Source organism: Triplophysa rosa, linkage group LG10 (assembly GCF_024868665.1).
Source record: "Triplophysa rosa linkage group LG10, Trosa_1v2, whole genome shotgun sequence".
Taxonomy (NCBI): Eukaryota; Metazoa; Chordata; class Actinopteri; order Cypriniformes; family Nemacheilidae; genus Triplophysa; species Triplophysa rosa.
In genome coordinates, this window is record NC_079899.1 from 21,638,928 (window position 1) to 21,660,820 (window position 21,893).

A 21,893-nucleotide genomic window follows, 5' to 3' on the forward strand; every position below is an offset into this window, starting at 1 on the left:
AATCCAATATTATCGTTTGTTTTAGATGTAATGCAATGTGTATACACGATTTAAGGTTCAAAAACGCTGTATTTTCCACATACCGTGCATGTTTGTATCTCCGCCTCTCTGAAACGCCAGATTTTTTACAAAGCTCATCGCTCTGAAAAGCGCGGTGTGCTATGATTGGCCAGATCGGTCGAATACTGCAAGCGTGTGAGGGAAATGTAACGCCTCTTACCATATTTGGAACATCAGGTTCCAAAGCAATTGTACTGACAGGTACGCCCACCTTACTTGCGTATACATTTGGGCGGTCTTAGTCAAATCATACCACCAACTGACGTAGATTTGTGGGGGTGTGGTTACACGAGGCGTTTCAGGCAGGTCTGGGTGAGCATTCGCTTTTAGATAGAATGCATCTTTTGTTCCAACACATTTAATAAAGTAAATAAATCAAAATAAAATAACCGAAGCATCCTAACATCTGTTCAGAAACCCCTGATATTCCTGTTTGGGTTACCTTGAGGTAATAGACAAATAAAATAAAACATATAAAATAAAATATAAATGAATCAAAGCATCCTAACGTCTCTTCAGAAAGCCCTGATATTCCTGTTTGGGTAACCTTGAGGTAATAGACAAATAAAATAATAAAATAAAAAATTATTAAAGCATCCTAACATCTCTTCAGAAACCCCTGATATTCCTGGTTGGGTTACCTTGAGGTAATAGACCAATAGCTCATTGAGGGCGGGGTCAGCATTGAGGTTGACCAGGAAGCATTTGTCTTCACCAACCCTGATGCCAGATGACTGAAGAGAGATGCCAAGGCTTTCCAGCTGTTTTTGCCTCTCCTACGACATAAAACAAATGAAGAGGTTCATGTATGTTTAATTTTCAACTAAAACCACAAATGACCTGCAGAGTGCTTAGGCAAAAACAAACAAAAGTGTCAGACAAAACAACAAAGTTCTAAAAAACCAGTGCAAATTACTTGTGCAATTTCTTCTGTCTTTCTTAGTTTCTCTTCCCACGTGACCGTCATCTCCTGAATCAATTTTTCAGATTCCTCCAACCGCTCCTTCAGCTCCGGTGCCTTCATAGACTAAAACCAAACCCAACATGCCTTCAAATACAGTGCTTTTGAACATCTGCAAAAACAAGCCTTCAAAACCGTAGCATCTACCTCAGCCTGCGTTAGCTGATCCCGCAGTTTCTCCACCTCCTCTCGGAGTTCTCGGATAATTCTCGCATTGGGGTCTTCATTCACGACAGCGTGGTTGACGATGCTCTTCGCCCTGTCAGCGTATCGTAACGTGGACAGGGTCTCCTCGAAGTTATCCGCCGCAGGGCTCACGGTGGCAACCATAGCGGTCCGGCTGTTTCCGCCGAGGCTGTCCTGTGGTCACACCGACAGGGTGCGCATAAGTACGGATATTTTCAAGGGACTGTATATTGAAGGGTGTGCGTGTGCATTGGGAAAACTGTGGAAATTCCCTTTCCCGATGTTTACCGGACAGACTGAGCGTTCGTACCTTGAGCAGCCACGTGAGCACTGAATCTCTGTAGGGCACAAACTTGTTCTTGTTCTTTCCGGCGCCCTGGTCTGCCAAGGCTGAGATCACCAATCCCAGAGTGGTCAAAGACCTGTAGAAAGAGCGAGACGGAAAAATTGAAAGAGCAAAAAACAGAGTTGACAGTTGCTCAGTTACTCTGTGGTGGAATAGGCTTTCTACCTCATCCGCAGCAACCATCGCATTTAAAAACATTTTAACAACCATAAAGCACTTCCTAACATTTCCATTAACTTTAAGCATTGTTTTTACTTAACTATTCTGACTAACTCTTGGCACACAGCTTCTTGTTTGTACTTTGGTTAAAGCATCAGCTCAATTATTTTATTCAAATGCAGATAGACACATTCACACGGAGATGCATCTCAGAGATAAACCTGTAGGTTTAACCAAAACCTTTGGCAGATTAATAAACTTTCCTCAGAACTGTGCTCCTGAATGAAGCTATTTTACAAGTCTGATTTTCCACAGCTTGAAATTTTTCTCTCAGGCACAGAAAAGGAAACACATCAGTTACCAAAATACATTCTTAGGTGATTCAGACATCCAAAGACACTACCACGACAAAAAAAATAAGGGTGTATGTGTAAAGGTAGTGTTTAAAACCTTTTTTTTTAAAGTCCTAATAGTTCTAAAAAGTTATTTTAAGGTTTTTATTTTGTGAAGACAGTGTTAAAGGGACAGTTCACCCAAAAATATAAATGATGACAGAATTTTCTCACCCTCAAGTTGTTCCAAATCTGTATACATTTCACAGAGAAAGATATTTGAAAGAATGCTTGTAACCAAACAGTTCTTGGCCCCCATTGACTACCATAATTGGGAAAATTACAATGGTAGTCAAAAGTGCCCCAGAACTGTTTGCTTTCCTACATTCTTCAAAATATCTTCTTTTGTGTTCATCAGAACAAAGAAATTTATTCAGATTTAGAACAACTTGAGGGTGAATAAACAAAGATTGAATTTTCATTTTTGGGTGAACTGTTCCTTTAGGTATGATCTGCTCATGTTCTAGACAAAACAAAACAGATGAACGATGCGAAATCATGCAGCATGAGTCAAGGGTGTACACACTTGTTGATGTTGCTGCCTTCCTTGAGCCGCTCGCCTGCAGCACCCGTCTTTGCAGCTCTCTCACTTCCTGCCAGGTCCACCAAACTCAACTTGCTCACCTTCTCCCCACTCGTCTGCAGAGAGAGAAATAACAAAGAAAGAGAATTAAAGAGAAGCTAGACGGGAACAACTGTGAGAAAGTGCACTGCTTACTGCACTCTACATGTGAAACACTATGTAACAATGACACAAGATGATGTTAATGCAAAAAAGTCAAGAAGAAACATTAAACACTGAAGTTAATATAGCGTTTAGTTCACTGTAAACACTTTCTAGGATATTGTGTTTAGTACAGTGTGCGTTTTGGCAAATGTTGTACAGTATGCTAGGTTTCATACATAATAGCATGACGGCGAGCTATTCCGAGCACAACCAGTGAGACAGACAGGAATGTCTCCTTCATCAAAACACACAAACCAGCTCCATAAGCCAACGAGACGAAGAAATATTCAGAGGAAAAAAATGTGCTCATGAACATTTCCATGGCTTTCTAGCCAGTCTGTGCTTATCCTCCCAAAAAAACCCGAGGAGACTGTATAAAATCTTACATTTGTATATGAATTAACATGCAGGACATAACTCTGGTGAGATAAAGAAGGAACAATGGGAAGAGGCTATGGAAAACCGTAGACAAGCATCTATTGTTCAACTCAACACTGCACAGCTCTGGAACAGTATGTGGGGTGGGGTTCCTTTATACGGCCCAGCATTGGTCCTTACTGTACACAATCCCCGTCTGAGCATCAGAGACGAAGCTTAATTGAGTGGAGAGGCAGAGCGATGCGAGCGGGCGAGACGCGAGGATATGGGATGTTGTGTGGGGGACTGTCAGGGAGCAGGACCGAGATTACAGTGCATAGGAACAACAAAGAGAGTCCTTGTGCTGAAAGCCTGAGGCTCCACGTGCATGTTGGGTGAGAATACAGAACCATATCTCGTTCTTTAATCAACTAAGAGTGTGCGACAACTATGTAGTAAAAAAACTGAGAAGTTTTTCAATTGTGTTTTTAAAAAGTATTATGTAGCGTTCACGAATCGCAAAAACGACTATAACGCTGTACTATGCATGCCAGGCCAGTAGGTGGCGATATTACTTTGTTAAAGTTGCAGTGTGGAAGATTAAGGAGGATCTATTGACAGAAATGCAATATAAAATACATAACTATGTCTTCAGAGGTGTATAAAGACCTTACATAATGAAGCGTTATGCTTTTATTACCTTGCTTAGGAGCGATTTCTATCTACGTACACCGTGGGTCCCCCTACATGCAATTCGCCATGTTGTTTCTACAGTAGCCCTAAACAGACAAACTGCTCTACAGAACGCGTTTCGTAAATGAGATATCTCCTTCGGCAAAGAAGTGAACACATGATGACATCTAAGGGGCTGTGTCCACCGAGGCGTTTCTGCCGGCGTGTTTTTTCAATTGTTTCCAATGGAAACGCCACGTTTTTTGAAGACGCGAGCAGCTGCCGTTTTTTACGCTCTCAGCGCCGGCGCTCTGCATTTTTCCCACGCTCAGCGCCGGCGTTTGACCGGGCGCCCAGAGTTGAAAAATGCTCGAAATGTATTCAATAATGTTTAAAGGCCCCCCTCCTGCTGACAAAAACTCAAAATTTTTACCCAATTTTTAGAGCTTCATATTAACTAGGAAAGTGTTTTTTCAATATAAAATAATAAAATAAGAAATATCTTGGTTTTTAGTTGTTTTAAAATGTATTTCAATGCGTATTTTGTCAAATTTTAAATTATTAGTCATCCTGGGCCCCCCTGTTGAGAACCACTGACCTATAACATACTTACCATGAACAAAATACATTTGCTAGTACCAACATCACTTACACTTGCAAAAAGCTGACCAAAAGTTTTACGGTTCTCTTTAAATTTGGTGGCTCCTTAGCCTCGGGATGGAATAGAAAGTGTCTCATAGAATAGAAAGGGTCCAACCAATGCATGGTTAAAAATCTCAGCGGTAGCAGTAGACCATGTGGGTATTACTTGCCTTTTGTTTTTGCATACTGAGGTTTCAGACATACTAATTTTGTATACTGATTTTTGCATACTGTATAGAATGAAAGTATGTGATTTTGGACGCAGGGAATGCTATGCCAGGTGTGCATTCAGTCAACTGCTTTGAATGCTACCCATCCAATCAAAAATAAGGATTGAAATTATGCATTTTAAAGAGCTTTTTTTTAGAACAACTTTGCAATACAAGGCTGTCAAAATTATTGAGGTAATCCACTATCATTCCTGCCTCTCCTACAGTCGTATACTGTATGTCCACATATCTGTTTGCATATGAAACCATGGCATGCAAAAGACAAACTGATGACTGCACTTGAAAAACACACATCATTACTTATCAAGGGCTGAGGTGATAACAACATTAAGAGAAGCATTGCAAAATACATAATCGAGTCTCTCTTTCTACACCCTTAAACTACAATCTGTATTCTTATATGACTAATGATGTGGTACAAAAATGTGTACTTTCATTGCATAATGCTTCATGTGACGTAGAGTTTATTAACTCGTTTGACATCGTGCAAAGTCAACATCTCTAATGTAGTCTTGCATGACGGTTCTCTTAAGTCCCGGTCCTTCTGAATTATAGATCGAGGGCTAAACCACAGCTGAGTCAGGTGACACAGGGCACAAAAGAAATACACATTGACACCAGGACAGAGCCGGAGAAGATCAGCTGACGTCGGTCCTCGGACGGGCTATAATTTATTCATCAATTTTCCTGCCATTTGCATGTGCTTTCTCCTGCGTTCATGATAGAGCCGATAACAGAAGGTCCCTGTGGTCAACAGTGTACTTACGAGGAAGTTTAGATAACGTTTTAAAGGACTAGTTGATCCAGAAATACAAAATTGACATTATTTAATGAACATTCACCTGTATGGTGTGTTATATTTTTTATACAAGTAAATAAGAATCTTCAGGCTGTTATTTCTTAAATGCATAGTTGATCCCTAAATGGCAATGGTTGTTACATGTGCCAATTAGATGCAACATGAACGTATAAGTCAAAAGCAACGGCTCATGCAATATTTGAAATGGGAAGCAATTTGTGAGGATCCAAAGTAGATGAAATAAAAGGATGGGTGGGTCACACTAAACACTTGAGACTAAATACTTGAGTGTGCCAGAACAGGGCAGATCACCAAAACAGGTTCACAGCAGCTGATAAAGGTATTCAAACACAGCAGTCTATCCATGAGATCATCAGGGCTGGACACGATGACTCATCTCCTAACATTAAACGGGACATACTTAGGGAAAGATTCTCTTTGCTCTTTTGGAGGAAGAGAGTCAAGTACTATGCTGACATGACATACATTAGTAAGGCTTTGTCCCAGACAATTTCTGCAAACTAAGCAAAAACTGACTTCTTCATTTACATGTGCAAGTCTTCAAGAAGCAGCCCATAAACATCCTATTAAAGTTTGTTTTCTGTGGACATACTTCACGTAATACCAACTAAATTCAGGGGGAAATGCTATAAACGTGTAGAATCACCATCTCAGGAATTTCCACAAAATCTTTATCCATGAAAATCAGTAGTGAGCATCAGAACAGTGTGTGTGTGTGTGTTCTTACCCCAGACTGAAGATCCTTTAGTGTGTGTGTAAGGATGATATTGAAAACTGCATGGGAGCGACTGCTCTCCTCATTCATATTGGTGGCGGCCACAGTGCGGGATTTATTCCCCTCAGACATCAGTGACTCAATGTCCTTGAAAAGACCAGTCGGAGAAAAAACATAATTAGAATCTCCTTAATTTACATTAAGGACATCAACAGTTTTGATTTCATAACCATAACCATCAGAATGCGACACACTTTTAAAAATGTTATCGATAATTCTTTAACAAATCGCCAATAAGTAACATATCTATGTTGGTAATAGGGGAATACACAAAAATGGTAATTTTCGAAATTTTAATTAACTGGACACAGCAACCGCAGCTCAACAAATAGCACAAGTTTAGGGGTGTGGCTATGTACTATACATGTACTTGCCAAAAAGCTTTTCAGAAACCTGTTTGAAAACAATGGGTCTCATTCACTATACTAACAATAAATGTGTATTTTATTTGCATTTGTGTGTGTTTGTAAATGTGGTTCTTTCTTCCATGTTCATATTATCACTGCATTTGTGTGGTTCAAGTTGTTCTTACATATTTTGCACATTTAAGTTCCAGAACTGTGTTTTGCACTAGAGGCATAAACATCACACACCTTTAAATACAGCAATATACAATCTAACAGCATATTCTATTGGTAGCTTAAAGCCTCATCATATTAGCAAAAAAAGCGAAAAAACTGATATAAAAAAAATTTCTGAATATACTATTTATAGGTATGTTTTTAGGTAAAATGATCATTTTTGTTTCATTCTGTGAACTACTTACAATATTTGTCCCAAAAAATATATAAAATTAAGAGTTTGGTTCCAAAATGAGATTTTTTTTCAAAAATCATGTTTTTTTATTGTGCATTTCAATTAATATCAATCAAACTGCAGTTGGTTTGTTTTGATTTAAGCCATAATAACTAAAAAAAATACAGCTAACTAACACAATAAAAACATGATTTAAAAATTTTTTTTTAAACAGTTCTCATTTTGGAACCAAACTCTTCATATAATGCTTTTTATTTGCAGAAATTGAAAACTGGAGAAACAGGTCAAAATAACAGAAAGATGCTCTGTATTTTTTCAGACCTAAAATACTGCAAAGAAAACAAGTTCGTATTCACTTCTAAGCAATACAACAGTAATATTTGTACATATATTTAGGAAAAGTTAAAAATTATTTTTTATGTGATAACCTTGATTTTTCTCACAGTTTTCATGTGTCTTGTCATGCTGTCAGTCTTTCACATTGCTGTTGGATGACTTTGTCACTCCTGAGGTTTAATTTTGTTGAAATTCAACCGACACTGTACTGGAATGGACACAATACATCTAGATATCGGATTAAATTAATATTTGGAATGGTCTCTCTAGGGCTGTATATGTGGAATTTTGCAATTCCTGTCAGCTGACTTCAAACATTCCTAATGCTGGATTTGATCACCATCAGAGAGAAAGGGATAAAAAGCACATGACCAGATGAACTATAGAATACATAACACAACATGTGAAAGGTCAATGATTGGACAAGGTTCATTCTACTATTAAGGATCAAGAAAAAAACATAATAGTTTGCAATCGTTCAATATATCGCTCCTGTTTTGTTACCTTGTAACTTTCTACTGCAAGTCTGGATAGTCCATCTACATAAGGCCCTAAAACCTTATGTTCTCGCACCCGCAAGGCCTGTCGGCTCCTGCAAGAACAAGGCAAATAGGTCTGTAAGATCGACACACCTACAGCAAAGTATATGGCTAAGATTGAACACAATACATAATAGGCTTAACCCTTTGGGGTCCAACAGGTCTCGAACTTTCTCATTGTAGATTTCCATGTAAGAGACTTCGACAGTAAAGCTCTCCCCCTCTCGCTGGTGGAGACACTTCCGCTCGAACAGGGAACTGCAGAGTCGTGGGATCAAACCGGGCTGGTCCACCGAACCCATCATGGTGTAAGACTTTCCTGAGCCTGGGAAATGACATCACAATAGAAAGAAAGTGACCTAATTTGACTCGAGACAAAAAGTTGCTCTCAAATAAACAATGACGTGACGTTTTAAACACACACTGTACATAAACCTATTGCATACTCACCAGTTTGTCCATATGCAAAAATACAAGCGTTGTAACCCTGAAAGGCATTGTGCAAAAGACTTTCCCCAAGGCACTGAAATACTACATCTTGACCTATAAAAACACGATTGAAGGACAAGACGGTATAGAAAAAGAAAAATGCTTATTTACTTTTTAATGTTGCACATTGCATTAAAAGAAAATATTTTAGGACATTATAATACAGAACTCTTGAAATCAATCATTGATTTCATGCAACTAGTTTTCATATAATAACCTTTAAGAGAGCGTGACAAGGTGACAAAAAGGTCTTGGTGTGTAAACAAAACCTTATCTTTAGTAATACCTACACCACCACCACCACCATAACAAGACCATACAGGTGGATACTTGGTAGAGAACCAATAAATAAATAAAGAGCTTCCAGGAACTGACCAGCAAACTTCTCCGTTTCTGACTCATCCATTGACCAAAAACAGTAGTCGTAGGCGAAGACCTTGACAAAACAGAAAGCAGGCATGTTTATGTATCATTTTCTTTCCGTTTCACTTTTTATATAACATTTTACTAGTTATAACATAACTTTCATGATGACTGACATGTCTGATTCTTTAAAACCAAAAAGTGTTGTACCTTTGGCTGACTCCTGCTGTAAGATGATCCGAGGAGAGGGTGCATATGGAGAAAAGAGTGGAAAAAATGCTTATTTAAACAACAAATCATTGTTTTGCAAATGACAAAACATTTACACTTTGACTGTGTTAAGGTACAAGATGATAGATAACAGTTTCACCATGTTTTTTGGTTAAGGTCACCACAAGAATAACATTTTAACATGTTTCTGGATATGTACATAGTAATGGCAGAGTTTTGTTTAAGGAATCATGTTCATCAAAGTACCATGTAAAGACCAGAAATGGTGAATTTGAATTCATAGTACCAGAAATCATCATCGCCATTAAAATACGATTGTAAAGTCTGTGATTATTGATAAAGCTAATACTACACAAATTACAATATCATAAATAATAGTATATAATAGTAGGTGGTGTTATTTTAATCTTTTTAACATTTTGCCTTTTCGCCTTAAAGATTTTTTTTAGATTTTAGATTTAGATTTAGATTCAATTTATTGTCATTGCACATGTACAAGGCAACGAAATGTGACCTCTGCATTTAACCCATCCAGAGAGTAGTGAACACACGTACCCCCGGAGCAGTGGGCAGCTATCACTGCAGCGCCCGGGGAGCAAGTAGGGGTAGGGTGCCTTGCTCAAGGGCACCTCAGTTGTTACCCGCCGGCCCTGGGAATCGAACCGGCAACCTTCTGGTCATGAGTCCGACTCTCTAACCATTAGGCCACAACTGCCCCAAAAGGGACAGTTCACCCCAAAATAAAAATTCTGTCATCATGTACTCACCCTCGAGTTCTTCCAAATCTGTATAAATGTCTTTGCTCTGATGAACACAGAGAAAGATAAATGAAGTAAATGAAGACAGAATTTTCATTTTTGGGTGAACTGTTCCTTTAAGAGCCACATGGTTGTTTTTTATTTTAATTCAATAGATATCAAAATAATATCATTATCGCAAATTCTTCTGGCCCCGATAATATTGTGAAAATCTGATCTATCATGGTAGAATTACGATCTACCACCTGGAAAGAAACGTGACATATTCTTTCTGAATTATCCAATAATTAAGTACAAATTCACTGGACCGACTGACTCACAGCCGCCCAAAATACCCTCATCATCATGAACTCGGTCAAACGGGAAGCAGGAACTGTGAGCTCTGCACACAATCACATATCCTGAGCGAGTTCATGTCATCAGCTGGACTTTGCTCAGTAGACCTAAACACAAACAGACCATCTGACTGAGAAAACTCTGCCGTTTACAGGGTAAATATGCATTGAGAGCCGTGACTCAAAGTCATGTTATCTGCTGAGGACACTTTTATGGCTTTGCGCGGCCCTCTGCGAACACAATGACCTATAAAAGCACTATTGACAGACTGTGGGAGCGTATTGCAGGATCCTAATCGGTCTCTGAGGGCTGGGCCTTACCAGGCCCAATATATTTCATTCTTATGGTTTTCTCTGGGTCATGAAGAAGCACGGCAAATAATTACAGAGCACTGTTTGCAATTCTTGGAAACATAGACATTGAAGATGGTCAACATGTATACTTTAAATACAAATCCAAATGCTTGATAACAGTGCTGGGACTTCCTTTAGTTTAATTGGTGCAAGACATAACAAGGTCATTGATTCGATTCCTAAGAAATGCATTCTGTGTTTGCTATTTTCTCCAAGTCAACATTAAACAAGGAATGTGCATTAAAGGCATAATTCAGTCAAAAATAACATTTTTATTCATTTATTCACTCTCATGGTGTTCAAAACCTATAAATGACACTTTTTCTGTGGAACACAATGGAAATATTTTGAAAAATGTCTCAGTGGTTTTGTGTCCGTAAATGAAAGTCAATAGGGTCCATGTTGTTCGGTCTTCAAAATATCGTCTTCTGTGTTCTGTAGAAGAAAGAAAGCTATACAGGTCTGAGGGTAAGTATATAATTAAGGAAATATGATTTTTGGGTGAACTAACCTTTCAAAAAAGTAAACAGGGTCAACTATTGCCAATTTATTCATGCCCTATGCACATATCAAAACTAAACCAGCATTAACAATCACTTCAGCGTTTGTGATTATTTCTACGCATTCAATCCTGAAAATCTACATCCATGAGAGTTTACAGAAACCACTGGAGCGTGTATAGCCCATATACAGTAAGTGTATAGCCGTGCACAGTGAGCAAACGAACAAGCGCGCTAAGAAAAGCTGGGACAAAATATGCCCAGATTCAGTTCCAGTGACCCCGGGCTCAGCTTGTCGTTTAAAATCAGGCCATGCCACACTTGTGGTATAATAAGCCGTGCGATGATGATCACACCACACTGAGATCAGAGGGAGACGCTTCACCCCTGAAGGAAGTGTCAGGCTGAGCTTTATCTTGGGTTCCTGGAGGAGGTCTGACACATGGAGTGAACACACAAACACACGGCTGATATTCAGAATTTGGAGGCAGCTAGACCAATAAAGTATTTTTGACTGACAGTCCAAGAACATGATCTGATCTCTGTGATATCCGTATTTACAACAGCTTCTTAAATTTGCTTCCATAACCTGTTCATCCATCACTGCAGAGCGTGTATGTCTCCTAAAGTTTTCAGAGCATAAGAAACCAGATTTCAAGCACTGCATAAACATAACACAAGAGATCTACAGGGCAGATTTCAGATTCTTGGACTACATCAACCCTGCTTCTACTGCCAGGGGTGTGGTTTTGAGTGCCTGTATGCTCATTAGGGCTGTTAAACGATTAATCGCGATTTATCGCACCCAGAATCAAAGTTTGTTTACATAATACATGCCTGTGCACTGTGCGCATTTATTTTATATTAATAAACATACACAGACACATACATGTATATTTAGGAAATATTTGTGTATGTATATTCATATTTATATATATAAATTAAATATAAACATTTATTCATTTATATATCGTTTATACAGAAATTTTTATTCTAGATGCGATTAATCGCGATTAATCATTGAACAGCCCTAATACTCATAACTACTACATCCAGACTATGGCCCATGGTTGCATCTCTCACTAATGTCATCTCCTTTCCCAAGTGCTAGCGACTTTGACCTTTTAAAGGGATAATTCACCCAAAAATGAAAATTCTGTCATCATTTACTCACATTCGAGTTGTTCCAAATCTGTATAGATTTCTTTGTTCTGATGAACACAGAGAAAGATATTTGGAAGAATGCTTATAACCAAAGAGATTTTGCCCCCCATAGGCTCCCATAGTAGGAAAAATTACTTTATCATATAACATAAAAGACATTTTGAAGAATGTAAGACAGTTCTGGGGCACTTTTGACTACCATTGTGGTTTTTCGAGTGCGAGTAATGCTGCATTCGAAGGCAGCATCCAAACTAAATACAAACCTCATAAATGACGTCCTTTATATAGGGAGCTTGGCTATCGATTTAAAAAAAATGAATATTTTTTGCCATTGAATAAGTTTGTAATAGTTTTTCTTCATGCGTCATCTCGACAACACATGATATTTTTCCTAAGCTTGCTGCAATGCATTACGGGATTGCTTTTTCCACAAATGGTACATGAAATACTGCATTTTCTTTTAACAACTGCCAGGCTTAGGTTTTACCTAACATTTAAGGCTGGAGAAAGTAAAAAGAGAGAATTCATGTTTTAACCGTCCAACACCAGTGGCCATGACAACCTCAGGAAACCTGGCAGCTGCTCACAGTTCCCAATCTGACTTCCAAACATTACTCGACTAAACCCACAATGCACCACTTCATGTTGTTCTAACGCGGCTGTCTTGTACATCTGCACAGACACAAACCTTCACTGTGTCTCTCCGCCGCCTGTTTCTGTTTATTCTATAGGATCTCCTCGTAAAACATGCTAATCCTCACGGACGCATGTCGTTGTTATTACCCAAAAATGCCTCGGTGACAGGTGAGACCAATCGATCCCTGAGAGATCTCGAGCACTATCTGGGATCAGCTCAGCGATTCGGACCTCGGCAGCAGGACGCTTTGCAGTCCGTAAATCACTCGAGTTCTCTCATGATGTCATCGGGTTGCCGCGCGAGTTATCCTGTATGAGTGTACGTTACTTTATGCCATTGTTTTTGAGTGAGTCAGAGGTCTTCCTGATATGAGGCACTGACAGTGTATAGTCCTCAGCTGCTGGAGCAAACGCAAAGTCTTCAATGCTCGCACACACAAACACATTCATTAAGAGAGTGACAGTTTGGCATCGCAGCAGACTCGCATCCGTCCCTTCCCCCAACGCAGACATGTCCCGCAGTCAGGGCTGCATGTTGTAGCAAACCTCAAAATCCACTTATTTATGTACATGTCATGTCTGCAGATCACATAAGAAGATATTTTAAAGAATGTTGGTAACCCAACAACACTGGGCAACATTGACTTCCATTGTATGGACACAAAACCACTGAGACATTTCTCAAAATATGTTCTTTTGTGCTCCACAGCAGAAAGAGTCATACAATAAATGTAATAGAATAAACGATTACAGAATTTTCATTTTTGGGTGAACTATTCTAGTAAGAGCAAATACGGTGGTGAACATTGCCATAGACCTTATGAACATGAGCTTGCTGTTACTTAGTGGCGAACTTTTACAAGCCACAAATGTATCTCATAATAACTGCAAGTTTCAAAATAATAAAAATGAGTAAAGTCCTTTCATTATTCGAATTTACGTGGAATGTCCCTTCCCCCACTTACTCAATTGGCGCTGTAGACAACGAGTACATCAACACTCTGGTTTGGTGCTATAATAGTATACAAATGAAACCGAGACCAAAGCGCCACAGGCGGAAAATACAAAAACCACACAGTGACACCACTGAGGGGTCACCCCCTCAAGAAACTAAGAAACAACGGTCTGTCTGAAACTAGCTTCGAGCTGGCACATCACAGTCTGGCAAAACAAGCCACTGTCCTCAATCTGTCTTTGACCAACATCAAATGCACATTTAATTCAATCGAGCTTTCAGGCAAACTCAGGGAGCAGAGCCATCGGGGGGATGCTTGCAATTTCGCGTTAGCTAATGGATTCACCGGCTGCTTCATCAGCACCATCTACCCTAATATTCTTAATCAGACGTGGATGCGAATGCATTTCCTACAGAAAATCGTTTCAATCCCTTCTTCTAGAGAATGTATTGACCACTTTGGGGCAAAGTCAAGGCCAGGACCGTAAATCCTTTGCCTGCATTCTTTGAGTGACTCAAGTCTAGGGGACGGGAAAGAATGAACCTTGAAAATGGTCCACTGCGGCTTTCTCGCGGGGTAAGTGACGTACGCTACAGTGACAGCCGTCAACGCAGGTATGACGGTGACCGAGGGTTGTGCCAAACGTCATCTAACACCTCATGGTCAGCACTCACATCAGAAAGACCACCTGACCTTGCGCACAGAAGTACCTTGTAGCTCTCCGGTCAGAGAGTTGGCGTCATTTAAAAAATTTGAGTCTGTGAATGGGAAAACTGACGTTCTGTACTCGTGACCTAGATTGGTATCCACCAGATAGGTCCTAATGAATTTATACGCATGGACAGACATGGCTTCATGTTTGAACGTAAAGCTCTCGAGCAGGCCGGGGAGAAAACACTGCTCTCGAGAGAACATGTGCACATGACGCAGAGCTGACTCTTTTCAGATGAATCCACCCAAGTCTGATTTAATACCCTGGTAATTAAAACAAAAGGGCATGTACAAACATAGTAACATGGGCAAATAAATACACTTGAAATTGATCAGATATCACTTATCTGATTTGTAACAAAAGCAAATCGGATTTATAAGATGTTTATGAGATTTTCTGTTCAGAGGTGTGGCATTTAAAGTATATCATGATGCATTCCATATTCCTGTCAGACTAAGTTAAGAAAATTTTTAATAGAGATTAATGTTATTAAGGATGGGTAATGTTGTGGAGATTAAAATCAATACAATAACCTTAAAGTGACAGTTCACCCAAAAATAAAAATTCTGTCATCATTTACTCACCTTCGAGTTGTTCTAAATCTGTATACATTTCTTTGTTCTGATGAACACAGAGAAAGATATTTGTAAGAATGCTTATAACAAACAGATCTTGCCCCCCATTGACTCCCATAGTAGGAAAACATACTTTTATCTTTTTTTTGTTCTGATGAACACAAAAGAAGATATTTTGAAGAATGTAGGACAGCAAACAGTTGTGGGGCACTTTTGACTACCATTGTATTTTTTCCTACTATGGTAGTCAATGGGGGGCAAAATCTATCTGGTTATAAGCATTCTTCCAAATCTCTGTGTTCATCAGAACAAAGAAATTTATACTGATTTAGAACAACTCGAAGGTGAGTAAATGATGACAGAATTTTCATTTTTGGGTGAAGTATTCCTTTAACACATCTAAACTCGTTTTGTCTAGTGTATGTCTCACGGCTTCCTGCAAGTCAAAACACAACCTGTCTACATTGTGTTTTTTTACGGGTGGGACAATCATAGTCATGATATGCGGTCAACTCATTCATTTATTAACAGAGGAAAAAATATATGTGATAATTGAGCTTAAAATTTGCCGTGTGAGCATCGTATGTGTAATACAGGCAATCAAACTAGAAAAAGGGAGTGGAAACATCACATCGGACTTCAAACAGTGTCATCTACATGCATGATGCATGCATCACCTCAGCTCAAAATGCAAAACCATCGACTATCCTCCCGGTTTCAACTGGATACAAAAACTGTTGGAAGGACACCTTGATAAATCATAAACTTCAATCTTACAAGCTATTTTGTAAATGGTGTTTTTGCTTTTCTAATGATTTCATTTGAAAACAGAAAGTCAGAAAAGAAAGGTTTAGTCATCTCTTCTGTGTTTGGAGAAACGCATCTGAGATCAATTTTAAAGGCTACTATGATGGATGCTAAAAAGAATAACGATCTGTCAAATAAGGGAAAATATGCAGCCTGGCTCAAATGTGCAATGACTGTCAATGTTCAGTAAGCACTGTTCAGATTACAAATTTCGACGTAAGACTTTGATGCATGACTTGCGTAACGGAATATTCATATACTCTGCTGTCCAAAGAAATGTTAGTGGTCTTTGCCACATTATACAATGTTTAGAACAAGAAGGTTTCCCCTAAAAAGCCAAACAAATTTCACGAAATATAGCCAAAAATAAATGAAAGTGACAGGCTTACTAATTCATCCGCTAAACACTGTGATCTTACAGCACCGTAGGAGCTTGCTAACATAAATGTCACTTTGTTTCATCAAAGTAAATAGGCACTAAGATTCATTCATGCAGAGTATGTGATGCCATCAGACATGCTGCGAGCGGTCTCGCCACACAAAAGACTAAAAGAGATGCATACACAGGCAAATAAATACAGCAAAAAGATGAATCTGGTGTGGCCGGGAATGTGCATTGTCTATGACAGATCATAATTAATACGCCACGCCGCCAAGTATCTGAATAAGTCTATTTTCGATCATGTGAATCTTGCCATTTAAGGCATCTGTGTGGCAGGGGCCATTAACAGGGCCGACGATTCCGCGCAGCACGCCGCGTGAACTCAGCTCCGCAATTAAACTGTCTGTTGTGAGAAGGCAGCAGGCGGCTGGAGCATTCACTTCCAAGTTTAAAACCTGTTCAACCTCTGTCTTTCTTCGCACTTCACAGCAAGAGAAAAGGAGCGCAAAAAATAATCGTTCCCTCTTGTTTACCCGCCATAAAAGTCAAAGGAAATGTTTATGGCCGACAGATGCTTAAGCTCGCTTGTATTTTTCCCTTTCTCAGAACACAAGACTTTCTTAGCTGTGGATGACCTAGGGTTAACCCTCCTTCTGCGTTTCCATGACAACAGAGGGATGAAAAAAGAGAGGAAGTCAGACAGAAAAGAGTTATGCCCCGACACACGGCAGGATGGAGCGAACAGCAGGCCGCGGTAAAGGGAACCGCACATCCACATTCCTGTTCTCCCTCAGCCCCCATCGTCCGTTCCCCTCGACAGAAAAGCCCACCTCTCAGCTGACTTGTAAAGAATCCAAAATATGTCTAAAATGTATACGTATTGTCTGCCTAACAAACCCTTATTTAAAAATCATTTTTCTTCTGATTAAAACAGGAAAAGAAACAACTAGACATGAAAATGAAACGCTGCCCTTGAGTCAGTAAGATGTCGGTCCCAGTGGGATACAAGTTTACATTCTTGGGGCCCAGCTAAAAGGATACAACAAGCTTCAAGTTCACATCTGAAATTCAATTTACCTGGAATCTTTTCCCAGGTTTGCCGGGTACAGAAAAGTTTGATTGCCCTCCATTTCCACAACGCATTTTGTGTTCAGATCCTTTTCTGTTGGGTAAAAAATAGATGGGAACAAATTAGAAACCAAATATATGCAAATGAAATTTTACAGCTGAGCACACATCCTAAATTTTGTCAGTAAAATGTTCCATATCTATCCCTTAAACGTCTCTAACAACCCCATTTTTTGACCTATTGAGTTTCCACTTCTTCCATTATAGTGAACAAAAGGGTGAACTTATTTCACTGGAGAACTGCAATCCAACATTCTGACATAGATGCATTTCACCATCCATCACGACACCTGCAGATATCAACCCAAACTGGGGTTAAAGACCCATGGGATATTAAAAGGCATTTGAGGACAATCAATCTGTAATCGAATTATAATCCCTCCTGACAGTTTGCTAACTACATTAGCAAAATATGTCTACACACACTAGATGCCATATCCAAATAATGTCTTATTCAAATGAACCAACCAGACTCCCATAGAAGGAACAATTATTTTATCCTTTTTTTTGTTCTGTTGAACACAAAAGATGACATTTTAAAGATTTGGGACAGCAAACAGTTCTGGGGCACTTTTGACTACCATTGTATTTTTTCCTACTATGGTAGACATTTTGTATGTGGGTATGTCTGTCTTCTGTGTTTTCAACCTTTTCTTGTTTCTGCAGGTACAACTTTAATTATTTTGCTTATAGTCAATATGTCTCATGTACAGCTGCTTTGTAACAATGAAAATTGTAAAAGCGCTATATAAATAAAGTTGAGTTGAGTTGAGTAGACAATGGGGGGGGGCAAAATCTGTCTGGTTATAAGCATTCTTCCAAATCTCTGTGTTCATCAGAACAAAGAAATTTATACAGATTTGGAACAAATCTAAGGAGAGTAAATGATGACAGAATTTTCATTTTTGGGTGAAGTATCCCTTTCACAGATCCAGGCACAGACATATAGGCATTCGTGCAGCTTTAGTGGGATAGCAAGCACAACAGATGCAAATAAATAATAAAATTAATTAAGAATTTACATAACACTGTCTCAGCATTTACGTAGCAATGCTGCGAACAAAATTTCAAAGTTGCATATTCATTTAGTTGATAATTTGCAACGTAACACCATGTATGGGTTTACTTTTTATAGGTACATTACGGATATATCCATCACCAGTCTATAAAATGCAGTTTTCAATGTATTATTCAATAACACTTTAATTTAATTGCATTTTGTACATATCCACATTTAGACTTGCTAGCTGGCAAACACAATTTCTTACACAAAATACACAACAGTACTGTCGTGTACCATTGCATGCAGATGGTAAGTGACATTGTGAAACTGCTAAACAGATGGAACAGTTCAAGTCTTGGCCCGGGCAGAGCTGTCACCCTCATAGCAGCAGGAGGACCTGTAAAAGCATTCCTTCAAATACTCTGTCAGCAGCAGCATGTTGCTAAAGGGCCATCCTGCACACTCAGTCAACCAAACATGGATATAAAACAATTTCACTTATGATGAATGTGGTTCTATAAGCTGAAAGCTCACTATGACAAACTCAAGACACGCCTTAAACACTCCCAATACACTCCCAAAGACGGCAGGCCGAAGCATGTCAGAAACCACCAACACAGTCTCGCTGGAAAGAAGGAAAGCAGACACCAGCTGACTCAGAAAACCTTGGAAAGGATGCACCACTCACACTAGCTGTAACTACTTCCTGTCCGGGCAGGAAACAACTGGTTTCCTCTCACCACTGGTACCCATAGGAGGCCCTGTGAGTGTATCCACTTTCCAGGCGTTCAAAAAAATCAAAATTTCCTACATTATGTCACTATGGGAATCGAAATAAGCACATGTACACAGTGACATGCTGGAAACACTGAGAGAATCCACACACACAATAATAAATACTAAAGAGATAATAAAGAGATCACTTGCTATGAAGAGAATGCAACAATGCCCTGGGGTTGTTTTCTAAAGGATTATCACCATTGTATGGTTCGAGTAGTTACAAGAAACTGTATTTACATTCTTTATGGCATGCACGAAGGAAATGATGCAATAGGTGTACTCATGTTGGGCACCTGTAAATAATTAACCAGGCAATTTTTCCTAGTTAATCTTTTATCCATATTTAACCAATTTGGCTTTGTGCACTTATTACATAGTTTTAGGAATAAATGTCTAAACGTTTTCTTGAAAGAATCCACATTCATTTGGCCATGGGAATATGCTACGTTATGCAACTTTGGCAAATAGTTCATTCAGACTCCCTTCCTGCCTTTGTCCAAAATAGAGAGAGAGAGAGAGAGAGAGAGAGAGAGAGAGAGAGAGAGAGAGAGAGAGAGAGAGAGAGAGAGAGAGAGAGANAGAGAGAGAGAGAGAGAGAGAGAGAGAGAGAGAGAGAGAGAGAGAGAGAGAGACCTGAAAGCTTAAGTGACATTTAGAGTCTTGCATTAAATACAAAAGAAAGTTCTTATAAACACTGAAAATCTTTTGGAATATTACAGTATAGAGGACCATATTCAACAACATTACAAAAAATAAGTAAATACTAGAAATTAAGCTATATTTTAAACACGTAATATATCCAAATAAGTGTTTAAAGGGACATTTACAGTACTGTGTTTACACGAAGAGATCTAACAGCGCTCGACCTCCAGTCTTGTGACTGAATCTACTCTCTCCAGTCGGGCACGTGACCGCCTGGCTACAATGTAGCAAATACTTCACGCGTCAGTGGCTTTACCAAGACACATGTTCTCGGCAACATCTGCTTCAATGTCATGCGTTCACGTGAGGGATCATGCAAATAATCCATCATGTTTAATCATACAAATTGAACAGTACGTTTAGCCCTTTTAGTCTTTCGTTCTGTTAGATCGACGAAGAGAGAGAAATGCATCTTATATGCAGTATAGGGTTCCCACGGTCAAGAAAACCTGAATATTAGGAAATTGTAAAATTGTGGATGGCAGCACTGTAAAGCAATTCGATGTATCAAATATTAAACAATGCTGGACATTTTACAGTCCATATAAATGGCGCTATGCTCAAGCTGCTCATTTTCAATCAAGTAGACAGAGAGTCTGACCCTCTACATGTATTGAGCTGACTACCTAGACTAGAAGTAGACAGCTCCCTTGGTATCAAGACGGTCTATATGTGTACGGTCAGATCTGAAATTCAACTCACCTCTACGGTTCATAGGTCGGACCCGAACAGCCACCTTCACGTTAGAGTCGTTCAAATTAGTGTCACCCATGATGTATGTCGATATAACCACGAACAGAGTTGTTATAAAGCGGCTGGCACCTTGAAGTCCATCAAATAAAACTCATCTAGATATGCATCTCAGATGTAATTTGTGATATCTGAAGCGTGTCGTGTCCAAAAATGACCAGCATCATTCTCCAGATTATGCTGTTTTTCTGCGTTTTGAACGGCAAAAATAAGACATGTTTGCCTAAAAAGATTTGGGGGCAAGTCTTGACAGCTGAAACCTTTAGATTGGTACAAAAACAGAGTCTAGAGCAGAGCTCAAACCCCTCTGGATTCTGGTCACATCCGCACTGGGTCAAACTGCAAATGTCAAGACTTCTGTCAATCAGGAAACCGAATAACTAGTAAACAGGGTCTAAATAATTCATGCCAAGCTGTGACAGTCTAACTACCACATTTCACTCGGGTTGCATTTTAGAAAAATAGTTTTACACTAAAGATCTGACTGCTGGTTAAAAATCCTCACTGGAGAAATAGATAGTCTGTTATCTTGTGATCATCTAATATATGAAACGATTCTTATTTATAACAATACGTTATTTGCATTGCACAGGATTGTTAGGCTAATACTGAACTGCTCGTAAATGCTAATCTGTCAATGCAGCACTTTTACATGCACAAAATGGCAAACAAACCAGGTCAAGAAGGAAAAACACACATGTAAATGTGAACGACCTTAAAATATTTAAAATGAGAAAAAATACTAATATGACAGTTATTTCCGAAATCTGACCATCAGTCGTTGACAGTATTGTAATAGATCCCACAAAATCTGATGAGTGTTCAATTTTGGTTTCTTTTCAGGCTGGGTCCAACTTCACGGGCTGATTAAAACAATGGTGCTGCTCTACATTCCCATCCAGTTTAGCAAATCTTCAGGTCTTACTATCCAACGTCACACAGATAAAAATGCGTCCTTTACAGCGTCAGCAGGTTGCAAAAAAACAAGAATAAACCGATTTAAGGACTCCAGTGTGGATGTTACGGTCGTAATAAGCAGCCGCTTTATTCATGACTGACCGCTTGGGAAGCCAGCGATATTAACAGACCGTTCACACGCCCAGCGGAAGTTTGGTTTTCAAAGTAAAAGCCCCCAAACAAACACAATAGTATTAAATAAAAGCACACAACCAACAATTATTAGATTAAAAATGATAATATTGTCTGTTACCTGGCGCCGTCCCGTATACGGGACAGCTGATTTACTTCAAGATTGGCATGTGAATTCTTATCTTATTGTGACGAACCTTATATCATTGGAAAGGTCTAAG

General features: G+C 39.1%; 1 protein-coding gene across 5 annotated transcripts in view; it reads right to left on the minus strand.

Moving 5' to 3' along the window:
• The window catches only part of kif13ba (kinesin family member 13Ba), a 37,681-nt gene extending 16,023 nt beyond the window's left edge, over positions 1-21,658 (minus strand). For 3 of the 5 annotated variants that reach the window (XM_057344550.1, XM_057344552.1, XM_057344549.1), the window contains exons 1-13: positions 20,536-21,658; positions 17,298-17,382; positions 9,021-9,036; positions 8,823-8,883; positions 8,409-8,501; positions 8,103-8,283; positions 7,924-8,011; positions 6,280-6,414; positions 2,631-2,743; positions 1,518-1,629; positions 1,169-1,381; positions 977-1,087; positions 702-836 (exon numbers count right to left, since the gene is read on the minus strand). In XM_057344550.1, the coding sequence (XP_057200533.1) occupies positions 702-836; positions 977-1,087; positions 1,169-1,381; positions 1,518-1,629; positions 2,631-2,743; positions 6,280-6,414; positions 7,924-8,011; positions 8,103-8,283; positions 8,409-8,501; positions 8,823-8,883; positions 9,021-9,036; positions 17,298-17,382; positions 20,536-20,605 (1,413 nt within the window). In that variant the 5' untranslated portion in view covers positions 20,606-21,658. The remainder of the gene's footprint in view (positions 1-701; positions 837-976; positions 1,088-1,168; positions 1,382-1,517; positions 1,630-2,630; positions 2,744-6,279; positions 6,415-7,923; positions 8,012-8,102; positions 8,284-8,408; positions 8,502-8,822; positions 8,884-9,020; positions 9,037-17,297; positions 17,383-20,535) is intronic. The other 2 variants (XM_057344553.1, XM_057344551.1) reach the window with 1 other exon arrangement.
• Positions 21,659-21,893: the final 235 nt, after the last annotated feature.